The 18,847-nt window shown below is 40.5% G+C and overlaps 1 protein-coding gene across 1 annotated transcript in view; it reads right to left on the bottom strand.

Moving 5' to 3' along the window:
• Window positions 1-18,847, bottom strand: part of COL4A6 (collagen type IV alpha 6 chain) — an 86,688-nt gene that overhangs the window by 7,309 nt on the left and 60,532 nt on the right. Inside the window, exons 15-37 of the mRNA XM_031554736.1 lie at window positions 18,020-18,064; window positions 17,733-17,786; window positions 17,158-17,227; window positions 16,350-16,460; window positions 15,258-15,407; window positions 13,717-13,821; window positions 12,672-12,832; window positions 11,635-11,814; window positions 10,881-11,064; window positions 9,215-9,286; window positions 8,712-8,819; window positions 7,667-7,888; window positions 7,266-7,427; window positions 6,310-6,318; window positions 5,133-5,303; window positions 4,326-4,469; window positions 3,875-4,000; window positions 3,368-3,549; window positions 3,040-3,103; window positions 2,453-2,527; window positions 1,959-2,066; window positions 1,121-1,228; window positions 623-694 (exon numbers count right to left, since the gene is read on the bottom strand). Of these exons, the coding sequence (XP_031410596.1) occupies window positions 623-694; window positions 1,121-1,228; window positions 1,959-2,066; window positions 2,453-2,527; window positions 3,040-3,103; window positions 3,368-3,549; window positions 3,875-4,000; window positions 4,326-4,469; window positions 5,133-5,303; window positions 6,310-6,318; window positions 7,266-7,427; window positions 7,667-7,888; window positions 8,712-8,819; window positions 9,215-9,286; window positions 10,881-11,064; window positions 11,635-11,814; window positions 12,672-12,832; window positions 13,717-13,821; window positions 15,258-15,407; window positions 16,350-16,460; window positions 17,158-17,227; window positions 17,733-17,786; window positions 18,020-18,064 (2,683 nt within the window). The remainder of the gene's footprint in view (window positions 1-622; window positions 695-1,120; window positions 1,229-1,958; window positions 2,067-2,452; window positions 2,528-3,039; window positions 3,104-3,367; window positions 3,550-3,874; window positions 4,001-4,325; window positions 4,470-5,132; window positions 5,304-6,309; window positions 6,319-7,265; window positions 7,428-7,666; window positions 7,889-8,711; window positions 8,820-9,214; window positions 9,287-10,880; window positions 11,065-11,634; window positions 11,815-12,671; window positions 12,833-13,716; window positions 13,822-15,257; window positions 15,408-16,349; window positions 16,461-17,157; window positions 17,228-17,732; window positions 17,787-18,019; window positions 18,065-18,847) is intronic.

Raw genomic sequence — 18,847 nt, 5'->3', positions numbered from 1 at the left:
TGCAAAACACTTTGCAAAACAGAACCACATTCTATTTCATACAGTTAACAATATGAAAAAGTAAGCAAGAGCCCAAGAGCAGAATTCAGATCTGATGGAAGAAATCAGCTTCCGACCTGGTCTAGAGGGAGGTGTCCCTGCAGAGGAACTGGAACTAGATGATCTTAAAGGTCCCTTCCAATCTAAATCATTCTATGACTGCAATTTTACTAAGGTTTTTCTTAAGTTCCACATAACAGAGAGCAGTAAGGAAACATGGCATCATTTAGTCCAACTCAAAGAGAGCGCTTGATGCTGCCTTGTAAAATCAAGCATTCACTGGAGGTGGAAGAGCTTTATGATTTCATTCCACTGACCTTCCAGCAGCAACAGTCCTTCAGGAAATCAAGGAGAACTATCCACAGAAAAACCTCCTTCACTCCACAGACTGCATCCTATTCTTACTGGCATTAAAGAAGAATTTGCTCATGCACATTCAGTATTCTGATATTTTCCTTCCTTTGATACTGTAATTTAATCCACAACTGGGTGAAACAGCAATTTTGTGGGGAACACTGCTCTCATAATGGACCATTTAATGCATGTTCCCAGCTAGGACACTTTGGCCATACATTTCCTTTACCTGGTGTTCCAGGAGACCCTTTTGTGCCTGGCAAGCCATTCAGACCATTCAAACCTGGAAATCCATGGAACCCTGAAGAGACATTGGGAACACTTACTAAGTGAGCATATAAGCAAACAATCTAGTTAGATGGAAATGCATAACGTGCTTCACAGAAACTACAACAGGTGTGAGAAACAGGACACGGAGCAACACAGTATAAAAAAAGCTTCCCTTCATTCAGCTCCCCTCCATGGAAACTTCTCATTGCTCTCACTGGTTTTACCCTTGGTGGAATCCCATTAGTGATCCAAATCAAGAAAGAACCTCTTCCTTTCCAAACACTCTTCAGCTCACTTCTAGCAGCTGGTGCCTGCACTAACGCTGCCAAGAGATGAGCTGATTTCCCACGCACAGCTGGCCCACACATAATGTGCTGCCTGCCTGCTGTGATACACTTGGCTGAAACCCTGGTTTTCTGACCCAGTTTCTCCCCCCATACTCAGGCTCCAGACATACCTTTCGGTCCTGCTGTTCCACGAGCTCCTGGGAATCCAACAGATCCTGGCTGTCCTGGAGGCCCTGGTGGCCCAGAGATCCCTCTTAGTCCAGCATTTCCAGGGATTCCTAGAAACAAGCACCAAAATGTTTCTGCACTACATATCCAAGACAGTTCAGCTCACAGCTCCATCATTCTGCAGCTTCTGATCCTGCAACTTAACTCATAAGATGAGTAAATTTCCATCTAAACAATAATAAAAAACAGATCAAAATCTTCTTCACTGCCACTAATAGCACCGTCAAACTGTTTATTTGATACCTTTTAAAAATATCCCTCAGAAATGACATTCTTCATTGCCCACTAAGCTATAGGCTGGAAAAGTTCACATAGTGAATAACTAATTAAATTGGTTTTCAAGTAAAATATTCCAACAACAATTTCCACTGGTCTTCCACCTGTTATTCCAATAACAATTTGAGAGTATACCTGCTGCTTCACTACTCAGAGACACTTACAGCCATCAAGTATTGCAGTGGAAGATTTTAGGGCAGTCTTGCCCATAAGCAGCCACAAAAAAGCTGTTACTGCCTGTCTCTCATTAAGGTCTTCCCTGTTTGTTAGAGCAATTCTTTTGTGTTTCAATTGTGCAGGATTCACAATACAGTTGACCCAAAGGATCAGTTTCAACAGGACAAGGTGATACCTTACAGTAATGTCAGAAAAAATTCCCATCTTCTTATCAACCTTATTATGTAAGCCTCAGCTGACATGGGCTGACCAGGACTCAGGAACAGTATGGTGAGGCTGTTCCAAGTTACACAATGAACTGCAGAACTTAGGTGCCTAGTCCAGTACCTGTTGGTCCTTCTTGGCCAAGATCTCCTGGGCCACCTTTAATCCCGTTCACTCCAGTGCTTCCTGGGTAGCCTGATTCACCCTTGAGTCCTTCTCTCCCTCTCTCTCCTGAAATGATAAAAGCATACACTATACCAGAACACAAGGTAAAGTAAGTAGAGGTAGGTCTGAAGAGAAACATGTTAAACTGCAGCTGCAGCACTTAGGTCTGCTGGCCCTGGAGTAGTCTCTCTGGATACCAAACACCAGTGCAAATTCCCAAGTTCTTCAGGGAATGAAATGGGATGCAGCACGCAAATTGGGTGGGTTTAGGACATGCTCATTATCATCCAGATTTGTGGTCTACCTGAATACTAGACTTCTCAAATCTCTTCTACAGGACAAGACAAAAGTATCTAACGTTACAGATTATAAACAACTTTGAACAGAGCAAAGTTATCAAACTTAATTCTTGAAATTCTGCAGACTTGAAGTGCAATTAAGGGCTACTTTACCTGGGAATCCTGGGTCCCCTCGCTCTCCTTTAACTCCAGCAGTGCCAGGAACACCAGCAGACTCTCCCTGGTCACCTGGAAAAGAAAGACAAGAAAGAGAAGGTCATTCTGTACCTGACTGGGAGCAGCTCTCAGCCTGCTCAATACTCTTGTTTATGAAAACAAACCTTGCTTATACTGCAAATTCACAAAGTAAACAAAAACAATAGTAAATAATGTACATGAGGAGTTTGAAAATGTTTATAAACAGCAATGCATGCAAATGCACTCAGGGCAGGATAAGACGAACATTTATCAGTAATTTCACAGCATCCTGCCCTTTATATCTTTAACTCAAGTTGACCAGAGAAAACAGGGCCTCTTGTACCGTCCACCACGTTTCGTAAAGTACTATGATCAAGATTTTAAAGGATATTAAAATATTTAGGCAATTGGCTTGAGACTGAATGAATGACCTACCAGGGGAACATCTACTTCTGAGCCAGTCATTGGAGAGCAATGGACACTTCCAGAACTCATTTGTCTTAGCTATTAATCTTAGGGCTGCACAGACTGAGAGACCAAATACACAATGAAAGATTTCTTACCCTTTGGACCAGGGAGGCCAATAGGTCCTGGGAATCCAAGTATTCCTGTGATACCATCTGAACCCTGAAATAAAAGCCCAAAGCTAGCTTTTGTTTTTCATTCTTGCTGTTCCAATTTGGGGTCATGTGGGATAATGGACAGCAAAAATGTATGAAGAGGCATTATCCAAAGTGTCATTCAACAGCATAGAACAAACAAAAAAAAAGTTTTGTAAAGAAAAATTCTGTCAGCTTCTGGCCAGCCTCTTTACAGCAGAAGTACCGATTATAACATAGTATTTTCCCAAGCTCTCTTTGAAAGGATGAAGATATTTAAGAAGATATTTACCCTCTCTCCTGGCATTCCTGGAAATCCTATTATACCACGTGTGCCCTTCTGTCCTGGCAGCCCAAGCTGTCCAGATGGACCAGGGAGGCCTTGGTCACCATGAAAACCTCTCTCTCTGCTTGCTGACCCAACAGGTCCAGGAAGACCAGGCTGTCCACGGCTTCCTGGGAATCCTTTATCACCTGAGTTTATATAAAAGGGTACAATTCCAATTCATAATACATTCATTTCATTTGTCCATTCATTTGACCAACTGACCCATTACCCAAAGCTTTGCTTTCCTTAGAGAGAAGGAAGGGATGACATATTACCTACAGAAGAGAACTTTGAGCGAAAATTGTTTTCTTGAAATTTAGATCTGCCATGTGCAAATCTTGCTCAAATGTGAATGGCAGAACAGAAAATACTAACATTGCAGATTTTGCCAAAAGGAAAGGCCATGCTTCACCAGAAGTAAATGCAGCTCCCAAACAACCGAAATGACAAATACCTACAATTTTGACATACCTCTGGGTCCTGGGAATCCTCCAAGTCCAGCTAATCCAGGATCTCCTTTGTCTCCTTTCAATTGCAGTGCCTGCTCTTGAGCCCCAAGAACAGGAAGACCGGGTGGACCTACATCACCTCTGTCACCTGAAGAAATATGAAGCTGGATTATTTAGCAGTAAGATCGTTTAACAGAAAAAGAGTAACACTAGAAACTGACAGATAGAGACAGAACATCCATATCTTCTGATGTCAGTTCATCAGTAGGTGCAACTACTGATGCCTTTGGTAACCAGATCAAAGTATTTCACATGGAAGAACAGAACACAGCATATAGAAGAAAACATTGTTGTCTTATAATTGTTTTAAGTTTATAATTGTCTTATTATTGTTACAACGTACAGACATCTCAGAAAGGCCTCTGAAGTTCTTCTGCTGCACAGACAGCAAATGCCTTTCAACTATTTCTCACCTTTTTGACCTTGAAGACCCAGAACTCCAGGGCTTCCTTTTTCTCCCACTGTGCCAGGAGTTCCTTTAAACCCATTGACCCCGGGGACACCAGGCAGGCCTGGCATGCCTGGGAAACCAAGCAGGCCAGAAGACCCCTTTTCACCTGTATAGAAAAATTGATAAATAGAGAAAATTAATCTCTTTTGATATACTACATACGTACCTAGCTGACAGGTGGAGGCATTTAGGTTTAGCCAGTCACCCAAATCTGGGCAGTAAAACCTGATGGTGCAAGCAGAGCAGAGCCACTTCTGTCATGATACTTTCAGCCAGCACTTTTTTGGCTTTGAGAGCTTGGTCCTGCTTTGACTAGGGTAAAATCCAATCAATTCACAAGTGAGCAACATGCAGTTACATAGCTTTTTTGCTCTCCCTCTAAAACAACACTGAATTCCCCAAATAACCAACTACTATATTTAAACTTGGTGGCCATACATTTTTACTTTCCTTTTGGTTTGTACTTCATTCTCTCCCTCCTCATTTTTCCAAATTTCTTGTCTTTCTGTCTTGATGTTCATGATACATTCTCCATAGAGGCCCTATTCCTTACATGGACCTCCTCATGACTATAATTTGATTATTAAATTCATCATGACTATAATTTGATTATTAAATTCATCATTCATAATTCACAGCTTAACAGCAAAACAAACATATCCTACCACTAGTTGAGAAATATCTCTTCTGTAGAGTATGGCCTAAAATCAACAAGGTCTTTTTTTTTCTGGGCAGTAACCTCACACTGTTCCCCAGATGGAATACATACCTTTTGGTCCAAAAAAACCTGGACGTCCATCTTGACCAAAAGGTCCAGGTGGTCCTAAGAATCCTCTTTCCCCAGGAGGTCCTGGAGCACCATCAAGACCTGGGAAGCCTTTCATACCAGCAGGGCCTTGAGGACCTACATCCCCAGTCAATCCTTTGACTCCAGGAAGTCCTGAATCAATACAAGAAAGAACTCAGTAACTCAACAGATTATGACATACAAACACTGAGGAAGTTTTGTGAACAGCTTTCCAAACTCTTTAAGCACAGCACTGTTTTCTATATAACAAATGGATCTCAAGGCACATGCAGCCTACTTAGAAGGCATAAAGTTTAGAACTGCAAAAGCATTAGTGATCTAATAATAAAATACCTATGAAGAGGGTTACTGCCTACATCACTACACCACTGGCAAGAGTGAAACCCCTTATGACGTATCCATTTTTGTCTCCTTTACCAGACGCTACAGCGTAGAGCACCAGTCTTACCTTTATCATCAAGGCAGCCAAACCAGGATAGGGAGCATCTTTAATGTCAGCTACATCTACCTATCCCATCCTTAGAGCGAAGCAGAGATCAATTTGAGAGACTTGTTTTCACAAGTTTCTTTTCTACCTTGGTAGTTAAAGTGTTACTTCTCAAAAGCAAATTGCTCACTAAGGGAACAAGCTTCTGACAGTGTTGTGATAAAACCAACACCATATACTCAGTTTTGCCTCTAAATGCTTCAGAGTGTTTCTAGCTGAAGCTTTGTAATGGTTTACAACTTTAAATAAAGGCTCAAACCATTGAAAAGAGAATGCTTAGATCCAAAGGGAGGAAGGAAAGAAAAAAAAATCAAGTGGCTTCTGAAAAATGACATTTGCAGCAGCAGCTGCATATGAGTTTCACTGTATTCAAACATTTTAAGTTACAATCCAGTATTTTTTAAAGTAGATGAAATGGCTGCTTTATTTAAAAAGACAAAGAAAATTCAGGCTTAAATTTTGTGCATGTTAAAAATTTCCTTTTAAGCTTCAGGCTTTGCTATTATCTGAGCATTCTCACTACAACAGTTCTTTGCCTTCTGGTTTGATTAGCAAATATAAGGGGTATCACCTATAGTCAATGCAATTCTTGTAGCATTAAAAGCTAGGTTGTTAGTCCATGAGCTTTTATGCTACACTGCATTTTCTCACCTTGACAGCCTATGTGAAGAACCCATTACCAAACAGTGTGACATCAGAAATGGGAAGTTGATAAATGGAATAGAAACATGGTGAAGGAAAAAACAGATACAATATGTAAACAGAAAGAATAAGGATACAAAGAAATTAATGATTCAGAGAATACAGCTGAAACATCTTAGTCATTTGAAGTTTATCATCCTAGCAATGGAAAGTATTTAAAAACAGTTGAAGGAAACAGTCATAGGTGGCATACAGTCCAAAACCATAAAATAATAGGGAAGTCAAAGTCAAGTTAGCATTCTAATAAAAACTATAATTTTCATCTCAAATTAGGTTAGTGCTTTCATTCATTTGTGGTCATTGTGTTTCAGCACGGTCATTCTGCACGTTAGGACAGAATTACATCACAGACCATTATCTACTAAATCCCAGATGCCCCTCTGCTTGGTTCTCAAGTCTTGAATACACCGTTATCATGAAACACTCTAGTCATTTCAGCTTGAGAGATACTGTTGTATTCAAGTGTTTTTTTCCTGTAAAGTGAAGGGAAATTGATTTATTTTCTGACCCAGCTGGTATAGCATCTAAGTGCTTCTTCTCAGAAAGCTAACAAACTTCCAGCCTACAGAAGTCACGTTTCAAGCCACCTCATATATTAAAAAATCAATTGTTACAAAAATGGGAAATGAAGATTAGTGAATGTATACAGCCAGCCTGTAAATGCAGAGATGTTAAAAGATATCAAAATGCTTTCTCCTGTCTTTCTGCTGCACTTCTTACAACCTTGGGGCACCATTTCAGTGCAGGAGGATTCCAGCAGTTAGAGATAAAAAGCTCAAATTCTGCACTGTTACCCCTATATAGTGGTAGGAGCTCTCTATCAGCAACTGGCAATCTCTCCCACACTTCCTCAACACTGCAGTGTTCAGCTCAGCTACTTGTCTTCATTTGGAGAAGTTACATACCTGGTGCTCCTGCAAGGCCAGCTGATCCCAGTGGTCCTGGTTTTCCCTTGATGCCCAAAGGACCTCCAGGACCAGGAGGTCCCCGCAATCCGGGGACACCTGAATATCCTGGATTACCCAGCTCGCCTTTAATACCTAGGAGGCCTGGTCTCCCATCCAGCCCTGGGAACAGAGAGGTGGGAGGTTACAAAGTAAATAAAACAAGATTCATTTTTTCAATGAAAATAAGAGTCCTATGAAAGCCCTTGAGTTGCATTAGATTCTAAAAACAAACCATCACACATCCATCTGCAAGCAGCTTAAAGGATCACAAATAGAGTATCTTAAAGAGATGGGAAAAATGAGGGATTTTTGAAAGAAACAGTTTGATATTCCCAGATACAAGCAGCATCAGTGCTTACCTTTTGGTCCTGGAAACCCAAGATCTCCTTCAAGTCCTTTATCCCCTGAGAGCCCAGGTCGGCCACGCTCTCCCTGAGCTCCACTCTCAGCACCAAATACATCTCCAGGAGCTCCCTTAGTTCCAGCTAAGCCTGAAGCACCCATCTTCCCAGGCAAACCGTCTGTCCCATCCAATCCGGGAAGTCCTTGTGATCCTTGCTCTCCTCGAGGTCCAGGAAAACCTCAGGGACACAACAGTAAATGTCACTCACCAGAAGTACACGCTATATGCTTCCAGTAGCACCTCTAACAAAATTTTAAAAATATCCATACAAGCAAAGGCTGTTTAGAAAGCTGCAGAATGTTTTGGTACCAAACTAGAAACAATGGTTTCTCCACTACCACTACCCTTCACAAGGGCAGCAAAGATAATATACCAATCACACCTTTCTAACTCTGTCCTCCAGCTTTGGGCACTGAGGGGCAGAAGACACTAGCAGTCCAGGTAAAAGGAGGACTGCAAAGTTCTCTTTGTCACTCACCAAGTAGAAATAAAGTAGCACTGCTGTGTGAGTGTTGCACTGCATGACAGGCTATGTCATGCAATCTCTGACCCCAAAAAGATCGTATCCTCCCATTAATGCAGTGAAAAGAGATTTTGACAGCCATATTCATAGAGAAATATGATGGATATATGGTGGCCTAACAGCCCACAGCTTGCTCTTCATTTACTACAAACATCAGAAACTCCCCCAGCTAAAACAAGTCCAAATACGATGTACAGTGTGCCTTTACCAGAATATCACATAGTTTAAAACAGGTTTTAAAATCAACTTGAACTGTTAGAAAGCATATGATGATGGTCTATGGAGAAACAAACTGCGTCAGCTGTCCTTATGTCCTTACACCAGCAGTATAATATTAAAAGCAGAAATGGCATTTGAAAGAAGCACTGTGGAGTTCATGACAGAGCACTGTGAATTTAACATGTGGAAATGTGGCCTAGAAGAATCAATTCTTTTGATAAAACACCGTACAAATTTATCATACGATAAAAACTCTTACCAGGTTCCCCTTGCAAGCTAATTATTCCTGGAGATCCTGGCTGTCCTTTAGATCCATGTAATCCAGGTTGCCCCAGAATGCCAGGAAAGCCTTTGCTGCCTTTGGGACCTAAGGATTAAAATAATACTAATGAATTAATAATGGAAGGCAAAAACACAGCACTGGGGAATAGGATCAGATCTCTTCTGCAAAGCTAGTGCTGAAACACTCACTGAAAACATAACTTAACCCACAAAGCATCTCAAATCCATGGCTTTTTCAACAGCTACGTAAACGCAGAAGAAAAGAGTTTGTGTTCAGAAGCTACTTGAAAGGGAAAAAATGGTGCAATCATTATGATCCTCTATGGAATTTAAGCCCAGACCCTTTGAAGAAAAAGACTACTATTCTGTCAGTTAACTCTCAGGAATACCTATCACTCATAGGACATCAATTAGCAGGTATTATCTTCTCTGAGGAATAGGTACTTCTTGGTAGTCATTACAATCAGCTTGTCTCCATACCTGGCAACCCTGGAAGGCCGGGAGTCCCAGGAGGACCATATGCTCCAGGAACTATGCAGGGCAAGGTGATACCTGAAAGAAAGAAACAATAAGGGCGCACACAGTCCCTTTCAGAAAGATGGTCAGAAGAGAAAGATTCTGTATCCAGATGTTTTCCACAGGACATGTAAGTGATTGGGAGTGAACTTAAGTACATCAAACACTGCTGACATATGAAATACATGATGTTAAAAAGAATGCATTTGGAGCCTGGAGTCTAATCTCATCCCTACTACTTACTGTGTGACCAGTAAGTGGTTGCAAATACTGTTGTGGAGTAACAGCAGCATGATATCCACGGCTTCCACTCAGCCAAGTAGGTATTGAAAAGGCAGTCTGTGACTCAGAGAGCTTATGAGCAGGGGTGAGAGCTTTCAAAACCAGTGGGAGCAGAAAGGCGTATGTTTCTAAGTGGTATATAAACTGTATGCTACAGTGTGAAATTCTAAAATAAATGTGCACGTGCAAGACAGAATGCACATCTAGAAAGTACTGATAGATGGTTAAAAAACTGTGAACCCAGAGTTTATGCCAGAGAGATTCATATGCTGTAGGTGGAACAGCAAGGATTTATTTTTCTGTCTTGTTCTCCAACTGCTGCTTCTGCAATCTGTCAGACTAAGAAATAGCCACATGGCTTGTAAGAACACTTTCAGTAAACATGACTCAGCAATTGCAAAGCTCTTTGCATGACTTCCATTTCTTATAAAAAGACTCTGTACCACCAATTCCTTTTTATTCAACTTAGGTGGCATTACCAGTTTGCCAGCACATCAGATTTACTTGAAAGATCTCAAACACTTGCAGCATTCCTCTTTGTCACTGACAATGTCAAGTCACATTAACACGGTCACAGCAGTGATTATCACAAAAACTAACTCAAGCTTTTCCACTCCAAAAATGCTTCCAGTTATTTCAAGAGAAGTCTGTATTAAAACTACAGAATTAGCTCCTAAATGGTATTAACTGGCTCAGATTAATACTATTTCAGATATATGTTCTAAAAATCAAAATTCAAAGGATCTTAAAAGCCTTTTAGTCAGATAAACTATATACAAAAGATTATCACAAAAGGAGCTTTGGGGAAGAAGGGTGTTTTTTTCATTACTTTGCTTGAATACATGCATAGGGGAACACTGGCTTAACTGCTTTGTTGACTGTTATTAACTCAAAAAAAAAAATCTGGAGCTCTTTTTATTTCAGTAATAGTAATAGTTCTGAAAATTGATTCAGAAGTCCCAAATGTCAGTGAGTTATTACTTTTACCTGGACAACCAAGTAGACTGTGCTTTCTAAAAACTTCATTTTAACTGTCTTCCCCAACACCTTTGGTGTAAAATGGCTCTCTGGTGAGTAGGTTCCATTCAACACCATTAGTATTTGAATATTCAACTCAGATATTTGCTGCTTATTATCTGCGTCCTCCTGAGAATAACAACTTCAGAAAGCAGTGACTGCTATGTCATGTCTGGTAAGCCCACACACCAGCTTTAGTTAATGTAAAGAGCAATCTTTAATCTAATGCCACCTTATGGCTCAGTTACGAGAACAGCAGTAGTTGTTTTGTCACTTGACTTATAGCAACTTTGCACCTTTTCAAAGTAAGAGCAGATGGAGAAACACGTACCTGGAGGGCCTGGCAGACCCGCTTGTCCTGGAAAACCATCCATCCCTGGGTCACCTGGTGGCCCACGAAGTCCAGCAGGGCCGGGATACCCAATGCCAGGAGAACCGATCTCTCCCGGACGGCCTTTGGAGCCAGGTAATCCTGGTAGACCTTTTTCACCAGGGAAACCTAGCCCACCATCACCCTGTAAGCAACAAAGACAATTACAACAGAAAATCAAAGAGATGTGGAAAGAAGGTATATCACTGCCATTTTAACAAATGCTTGGAAGTTTTGTCAGTCCTGCGAGAGTTTCAAATGTGCCTGGAAAGGTATGTAGAAATCACTGTGAATCATTCACCACTATTTCAAAATGCAGAAAGACCCAGTTACTATTACAAATAATACTTCATATTTTATTTGCCAACACACTAAGTACTACGTATTCTAAAAGATGCACATATAAATGTATATTTAATTAAAATATTCTGCTGTGGTTTTTCAGTTCCAAGATTGGGCTCACCTTTTCAGTGCAAAAAAGCATTAGGGCCTTCCCCACTGCAAGAACTTCATAATTTGACTGTGTAGCCAGAGGCACAATGAATTCCAATCACAGATCTTCACCAAGACAAACTTGTGCCCAGGGACTATGAGATTTTTTATGTGTTTGGAGACTTATCGTACCAATGATCAGGACTAGTAAACCAGGCCTTTTTAATCTCTCTGCTTCTCATTAGGATTCTAAAGCACTGCTGCTAAAAGAATTTGAACTTACTGGTGGACCTGGTGGGCCTGGCAAACCTGGAAGTCCATCCCTGCCAGGAGTTCCTGGGAAGCCTGATGGTCCTATGGGTGCAGTGGCACCACGGTCCCCAGGAGCACCTCTGCCTGTTGCATAGGATGAATCACCTTTTTCTCCCTTAAGGCCTGGAAGACCTTGCTGGCCAGCTGAAGCCTAGAGATCAACAAATTAAAAAAAAAAAAAGCAAAAAACCAAACCAAACCAAACCAAACAAAAAAAGCAGCAGAGAAGAGCCTTTGCTTTCTAGAAATATCATACAAGATCAGGACACAACAACTGGAGATAGAAATAATTTCCAAAGGGTTTCCTATTGTATATGTTATACTTAAAAAAAAAAAAAGAGATGGGGTTTTGATTATTTTCAAGTGATTCAGTTAAAACAGTACAATTTTACAGTGGCAAGCCAAATGCTGGTGCATGTCACTATAGTGACAGCAGTCCTGGACGGCATCTGGGAACACTATAGCAGGTTCAAATTATCAAGTCTTCTTCCCTATTACTTGGTGTGCTGCATTCACTGACATTGATAAAGAAATTCTAAAGTTTTAGTGAAGAGCAACTGAGGAGACTGCATCTAAGACACACAGCCTTAATAGCTATGAGCAATGATGTGGAAAGACCTCATGTCCGATTTCAGGTCTTCTCTCCATATAGGTACATATCTGCTTTCACAACCAGTTCTGTTAGGAAGAACCCTGGGTCTAATGCATGCCTGTGGCCAAGGGGCCCTGGGATGAATAACAGTTACTGCTTTTACTCTTGGCTCCTAAACGGCAGTTCTCAGAATTTGAGAACCATTTCTTCCTCCATTTTTACATATGATAATTTCTCTACTTTCAGATTCTTTTCACATATTAATTTCTAGGTTTATTTATTTTTTTGTCCAAACAAGTACAAGAAACTACACAAAAACTGCGTCCCGGTTTCAATGCAATCAATACCAGTGATTGCACATGGACATTTTTTCTCCTTTAATTAAGGATGAACAGTAAAAACTCTCCCTCCCTTACCAGAGGGCCTCGCAGTCCTGGTGCACCCACAGTGCCTGGGTCTCCACTGACACCTTTAATCCCAGGCACACCACGACTTCCTGGTGGACCCTGTGGACCTGAGATGCCTTTTAGACCTGCTCTTGTAATTCCTCCATCACAAGCACAATCACCTGCATCTCCTGTAAAATACAGTCACCACTCAGTTATGTTTGGATAAAGTCCCTTTTACAGCTTCAAGATCTCTGTAAGTGGGATTACAGTCAGTTAGGACAAAACCATTCTGAAATGATATGCTGTTTTGCCTACTTTGCTCAATGAGTATCAAGCAAGGGGAACTCTGGGTTAATTTCTCTACAACACCCACCACCAAACTACCACATGCAGCATTACGTATTATAGCATGCTTACTTTAATACCTCTTCCCAAAGGTTTAGACTCTCTAAAGAAGAGTTTTAGGAGAGTTTAGGTCAGAAGTCCTATGGATTTTAGTAGATGTTTGCATGTCAGAGAAAGCAAATCCATACTCCCACTCATAGAAGGTTACAATGACCCTCAGCTGGATAACTTCATCTTTTCTGGAATTGTAACTGGGCACACATCCAAACAACCACAATGCACAGTGATGTCTGAGTTATACTGTTTTGTTTTTTTTTTGCTGCTAGCTCTGTTACACACTAAAACTCAAGTTCTCATCTTTTTTTTTTTTTTAGCACAGAGGAGAATAAAATTGTTCCTCTGTCATTTCCAGCCAGTATTAAAAAAGCAGCACAAAGGACGTTATTTCTAAATCTCATTACATGTTATGGCTTTGAAGCACAACCTGATCAGCTAACAGAGTGTGAAATGTTTATCTGCTTATTTGCCTGAGCAGAGGAAGAAGAAAACAGGATTTCAAGCAGTGCTGGGCACCATTCTCTCTGAATGGTAAAAGTTACTGCTCTTTTAATCCAACTAGAAGCTTCTCTGATTTGTCATAAAGAAACTTTCACCCTTAGGATATTAACAACGTTAAAGTGAGGTCAATTGATTGTTAAGAGGCTCTTCCAAAACAAGAGTCCATTACCTTTGTAACCCTTTGGACCCAAAACTCCTGGAAGCCCTCTTTGTCCAGGTTCCCCTGGGACACCAGTCCTTCCATCCAGGATCGCATCTGGGAGAAATGAAGGGCCTGTGTGTGGAAAGCAAAAAGGCCTGAGAAGGCTTGATTTAAAGCTTGTTAATTACTTATAACATGAGATATGCAACTGGCAGAAATGGTGTCAGATCAAGCAATGGCTTGTGGTTACACAAGGAGATGAACAGAGGACCATAGGCTGCCATATGTTTGTTTTCTGCTCCTCATATAGAAGAGCAAAAGATTTTGCAAGGTGGATGTAACAGAGCTTTACTCCTCTACTGCACTATTACTGCACTTTTTCAAAGACTTAACAGGCCAAATAACCAAGCAAACTGCAAACACATGGTACAGAGGGCAAACAAATTAGTCCATGAAGTTCAGGAAAGGGAGAAGTTGCAAAAGGTTAAGGGAAAGTCCCGTTACTCACTTTACAACTGCAGGACTACTCTCAGAATCTCTTTATATGCTGATGAATACAGTGAAACATGAGCTGACAGAAACAGCAGAGGGACGTGACCTAACATAATCTAACACTACAGTGTCTGAAAGCCCTTCTCTCAGTGGCAACAGTAAGATGGAGTGCTGATCAGCACACGTCTGATATTCCATGGAAACAACCTGCAACCATCAGCTAAAAACAGCTCCAAGAGCTTTACAGACTCTGCAGAAAAATCAGCAGGATTTAACTGACAAATAATTATTGATAAGGCAGCATTTAATTCTCCATGGAAAATCATTTGATCAGAGCATGCTCCATCACTGGAGCATGCCCTGTTTTTGAAAGTTTTGCTCTCTAGAACAAAACAAATAAAACATACTGTTTGAACTTAGTTTATGGCAGAATAACATAACACATGGTTTACCACTTTACCAAACAAAACAATGCATAATTAAACCAATCAGGAAATACTTAAAATTGAAATCACATTTCCTTATGTCTGTAAACTGTCTCTTAAGGTATCCTATCTGACCCCTGGTACCTGAAATACCTACTTGCAAGATCAGTCATTTGCCCCAAGTGCTCAAAAAGTCATAGGATCTTCTTTATCTAATTCAGTACACCAATAATTATTTAGCTTTCCTCCCATCAACCTGCATGCTGTATGATATAACCCTCCTTTCTTTTCCCTAACTGAAACATTTCGTTTCGAACAAACGTTTCTCAGAAGTCAGTATCTGAGTTGGCTCAGTTTCATCCTACCAGAACAGAACAAACATAAATTGTGCCGTTAGAACTGTGTGCTTCAGTCTTACCCACTTTAAAAATAATTAGTTTTTGCTAATGCTATTATTTGCATTTTCTTATTTCAGAGGGGTACAGATAATATATCAAAGGTTGTGAATTACAATTACAATGCGATATTAACCAAGCCTTTAAGATTTACAGATGAATAATCTCCACTTGCAAATAAATAAATACAGAAATCATTATTTTCTTTGTTTCACTATGGATTCAATGTGGAAATTGATGTTAAAAATGTACATACGTGATGACCCAGGCAATCCTGGTGCTCCTGGCAGACCAGGTAAACCATCTCTTCCTGGAGCGCCTGGTGATCCAACTGTTGCTCTTCCTGGTTCTCCCATTTCACCCTTCACACCAGGAATACCTGGAGACCCTCCAGGGCCCATTCCATCTACAGAACACTAACATGATTAGCAGCTATCCAGCAAAAAACATATTCTGATACTTTTAATATTGTGAAAATTACTATTGTGCCCTGAACTGTAACCACGTTAGTAAAGAACATTTTCTAATTGCATACAAAGGAAAACTTATTAATTATAGACACCAGCTGGCACCCACGTACACATGCCTTTGGTCATTCAAAAAATTTTACAGGGCTGTATTGAAATCTCGCTAATAGGTGAGACAATTAACTACGGAACACCATGATTCATTAATTTTCAGATGAGTTTGAGTTGAGATAATTGCCTTAGTACCAGTGTCTGGAACACTGCAGGCCAGGATTTCACAAATGACATTAAACAGAAACTCGAGTGAGATTTTTGATGGGACAAATGGGTTCCAGCTACAGTGGTTTTACTTAGCCAACATGCTAGCTCTCTGCTGCAAAACAGAAGAACTGCAGGGAACCCGCTTTAGCACAGGGGTTGGACTAGATGAGATCCAGACGTCCCTTCCAACCCCTGTGTTTCTGTAATTCTGTGAAAAATGAAGACTCAATCAAAAAAGCTCATTTTCAAAAAGATATAAAATGTTCCATTTGTAGGAAAGGTTCTGTCAATTTGAAATTGAAATGGAACATTTAATTCAGTTTGAAATAGAAATCAAACAAACCAACTTCTGTGTATCAAATATTGAGAGCTGGAGCCTTGAAACCATTTGTAATTGTAATCATGAGGGGACTAATCCTGCTCCCACACAAGTGAACATGCTTGGTTTTCCTGTGCCTCTCCCCTGCCTTCTGCACCTCATAGCAGCCTGCAAGTCAGGCCAGCAGGAGGAGGGAGAGGCTAGCTGCAATACCTTCAACACCTCCAGCCTGCCACCCAGAGCCTTCTCACAACAAACACACAGAAAACAGCCTGTTAAGGTCACTTAGCAGATGCTTCACCTCTCTCCAGGCCTGGAAACCCTGGAGCTCCTGGAAAGCCTGGTAGGCCACTGCTCCCTTCATCTCCTGGAGGACCAGGTATTCCTGGGTTTCCAGGGTCACCTGGGGCACCTATTAGACAAATACAGAAAGACAAGGAAGAAAAACTTGAGAATTTCTGCTGAAAAACTGTACAGTTTACTACCTCAGTAGTCACTGATCTCACTGACAGAAAGCTGTTACTAGTAAGTCTGTTAGGCCAAGCTAACGATGACGGGAAAACTTCCTCCTGAGCCCAGTAAGAAGTTGTTTCAAACCTGACTGTATTTGAAAGAGAAATGAGGCATTATGCAACTTGTCTCCTTAATTTTACAGATTCCAAGATTGTTGTCACCCAGAGCTCTTTCAACTGTGGCATTAATTTTCTTTTCTCAGTGGTATTCCTATTGTGATAGGAATGACAAATAAGAGCAGAATGACATTCAGGCTATCCATTTATTTGGTACACAGAAATAAGACACACAGGTAGGCTACATTTCCCCATGCACATACACAGTCAGCTTCCCAGGTGCTAAGTATTTAATTGTGCCTTGAAATGTATCATTCTGCAAGTCAAGAATGAAAAATTTATTACAAATTCTGGTATAAATATATGGCACGAAATGTATCTGTATGTTACCAATACAGAAATGAAAGGAGGAATAACAAGAGATAGGCTAGACTCAAATCACACCATGGAGAAGTGCTAACATACAGAAATAAAACAAGCTGCATCAGAAAAAAGTGCTTTAAACTAGTTTCAAAACAAAATAGAAATAAAAACGTGTACCTGAAATTACTACACCTTCCTTGTCAACAATAATAGGAGGGCCTGGGGGACCAATGTCACCTACTTCACCCTGTAGAATAAAAGGGGAAAATGGATTTCTCCAGAAAATGACCTAATAGAACAAGCAACTTGTGACAAACTGTTGAATCATTAATTCCTCTCACTCTAACACAGTATCAAATCCTCTTTAAAACAGGAAGTGGAAAATCTGATTGTTGTCCAAATCACCATCATATATACATATTACAAACACAATCTGTTGTGCCAGAGCAGTACATCACTTTGATGATTCATGCAGTAGCACTGCACCTATACTACATGCTCTCCACCAAATAAGCCCTTCACCGCTTGCATTTCTCATGTTTGCCAACCATATCAATGTTGGTGGCAGATTTTAAATTCACTCACAGCAAACTACTGTACAGTCATTTTCCACTCTATTTCCAGACATCTGGCAGCCCTGGCAGTTATCTAAGCATCCACTCACTCCCATAAGTTTGGCTGAAGCAATGACATTTATTCATGCAAATATATTTACAATGGCAGTGCTTTAGTATTTCCATCTGAGAAGTTACCTTTGTGCCTTCAACTCCATCCAGTCCTGGATAACCTGGAATACCTGGACGACCCTACAAAGTCACAAACAGGAGCATTTTTATGAAGTAACACAATAACACAGTGGCGTAATTTGCTAGCTGAGACACCTTCAGTGCTAAGACCTGTATTGCAAAGCCAATTTCTTGTTTTACACGTACTGTCAAGCATCTGAGAAGGAATAAACAGTAACCTGATTGCACTGATTTCTCAGCACTCATAATACCTAAGCTGGTTTCTGCAGTAAAAAATAAAAAGAGCATTTCACCTTTCTCCCTGGAATGCCATTGGATCCATCCAGCCCCAAAAGACCCTAAAAAAGGAAAACACACTATGTAACTTTCAGAAGCTCCATCTCAGTCTGCTCTTACTTCATCAGGCTCTGAGATCTCAGTACCAAAGAGTGAAAAGGTAAAATTTCAAAAGGAGAAGCTACTAATGATTTTCCTTTTCTTCCTAATATTAACAATCATTGTCAAAAGAATTCAACAGGATAACTGATAAAAAGGTGTCTTATCCTCTTTAGTCATTATCTTGCTAATTAGTAATTCAAATAAGTCATGAGTTTCTCAACTTACAAGATAGGTAGGTAGTTTGTCATTACAAACCTGTGAAACTTAACAGAGACAAATATTTTCTATTGTGACAGTTTTGTTTTTCAGATGCAGAACAGCATGCTTTGGTCTCCGTGTTGTGTATGAGCATCACGCTTCTGCAAGTTCATGGTGATTAGAAGAATTATGGCATGTGATGGAGCATGCAGTTAACTTCCACCTTCACTGTTCAGTTTGATCAATCTCTATTGCCAGCTGGACTTCTTCATTCCCAAATATGTGCTCTTTCATGGCTTATTCTGATAAGGGGTAAAAGCTCCATGTAGTCCCTGCAAAGCCTCTGTGAAGTTTTCAAAAAGCATGGAAAAAACCCAGGCCTGGTAGTATCAAGTCCTCCAATATTCATGTACGATTTTCTTGGACTGCCTCATTTATTTTCATATTTCACCCTTAGTCTAAGGACTTTACTGAGAACTGCTGGTTATGTTATTGTATGGTGCTGGCTAATATGGGTCACAATTCTATATCTGGGACTCCTACAT

Source organism: Meleagris gallopavo, chromosome 9 (assembly GCF_000146605.3).
Source record: "Meleagris gallopavo isolate NT-WF06-2002-E0010 breed Aviagen turkey brand Nicholas breeding stock chromosome 9, Turkey_5.1, whole genome shotgun sequence".
NCBI lineage: Eukaryota > Metazoa > Chordata > Aves > Galliformes > Phasianidae > Meleagris > Meleagris gallopavo.
The sequence above is the reverse complement of the archived record's forward strand: the minus strand, read 5'-3'. Positions and strand labels throughout refer to the sequence as shown.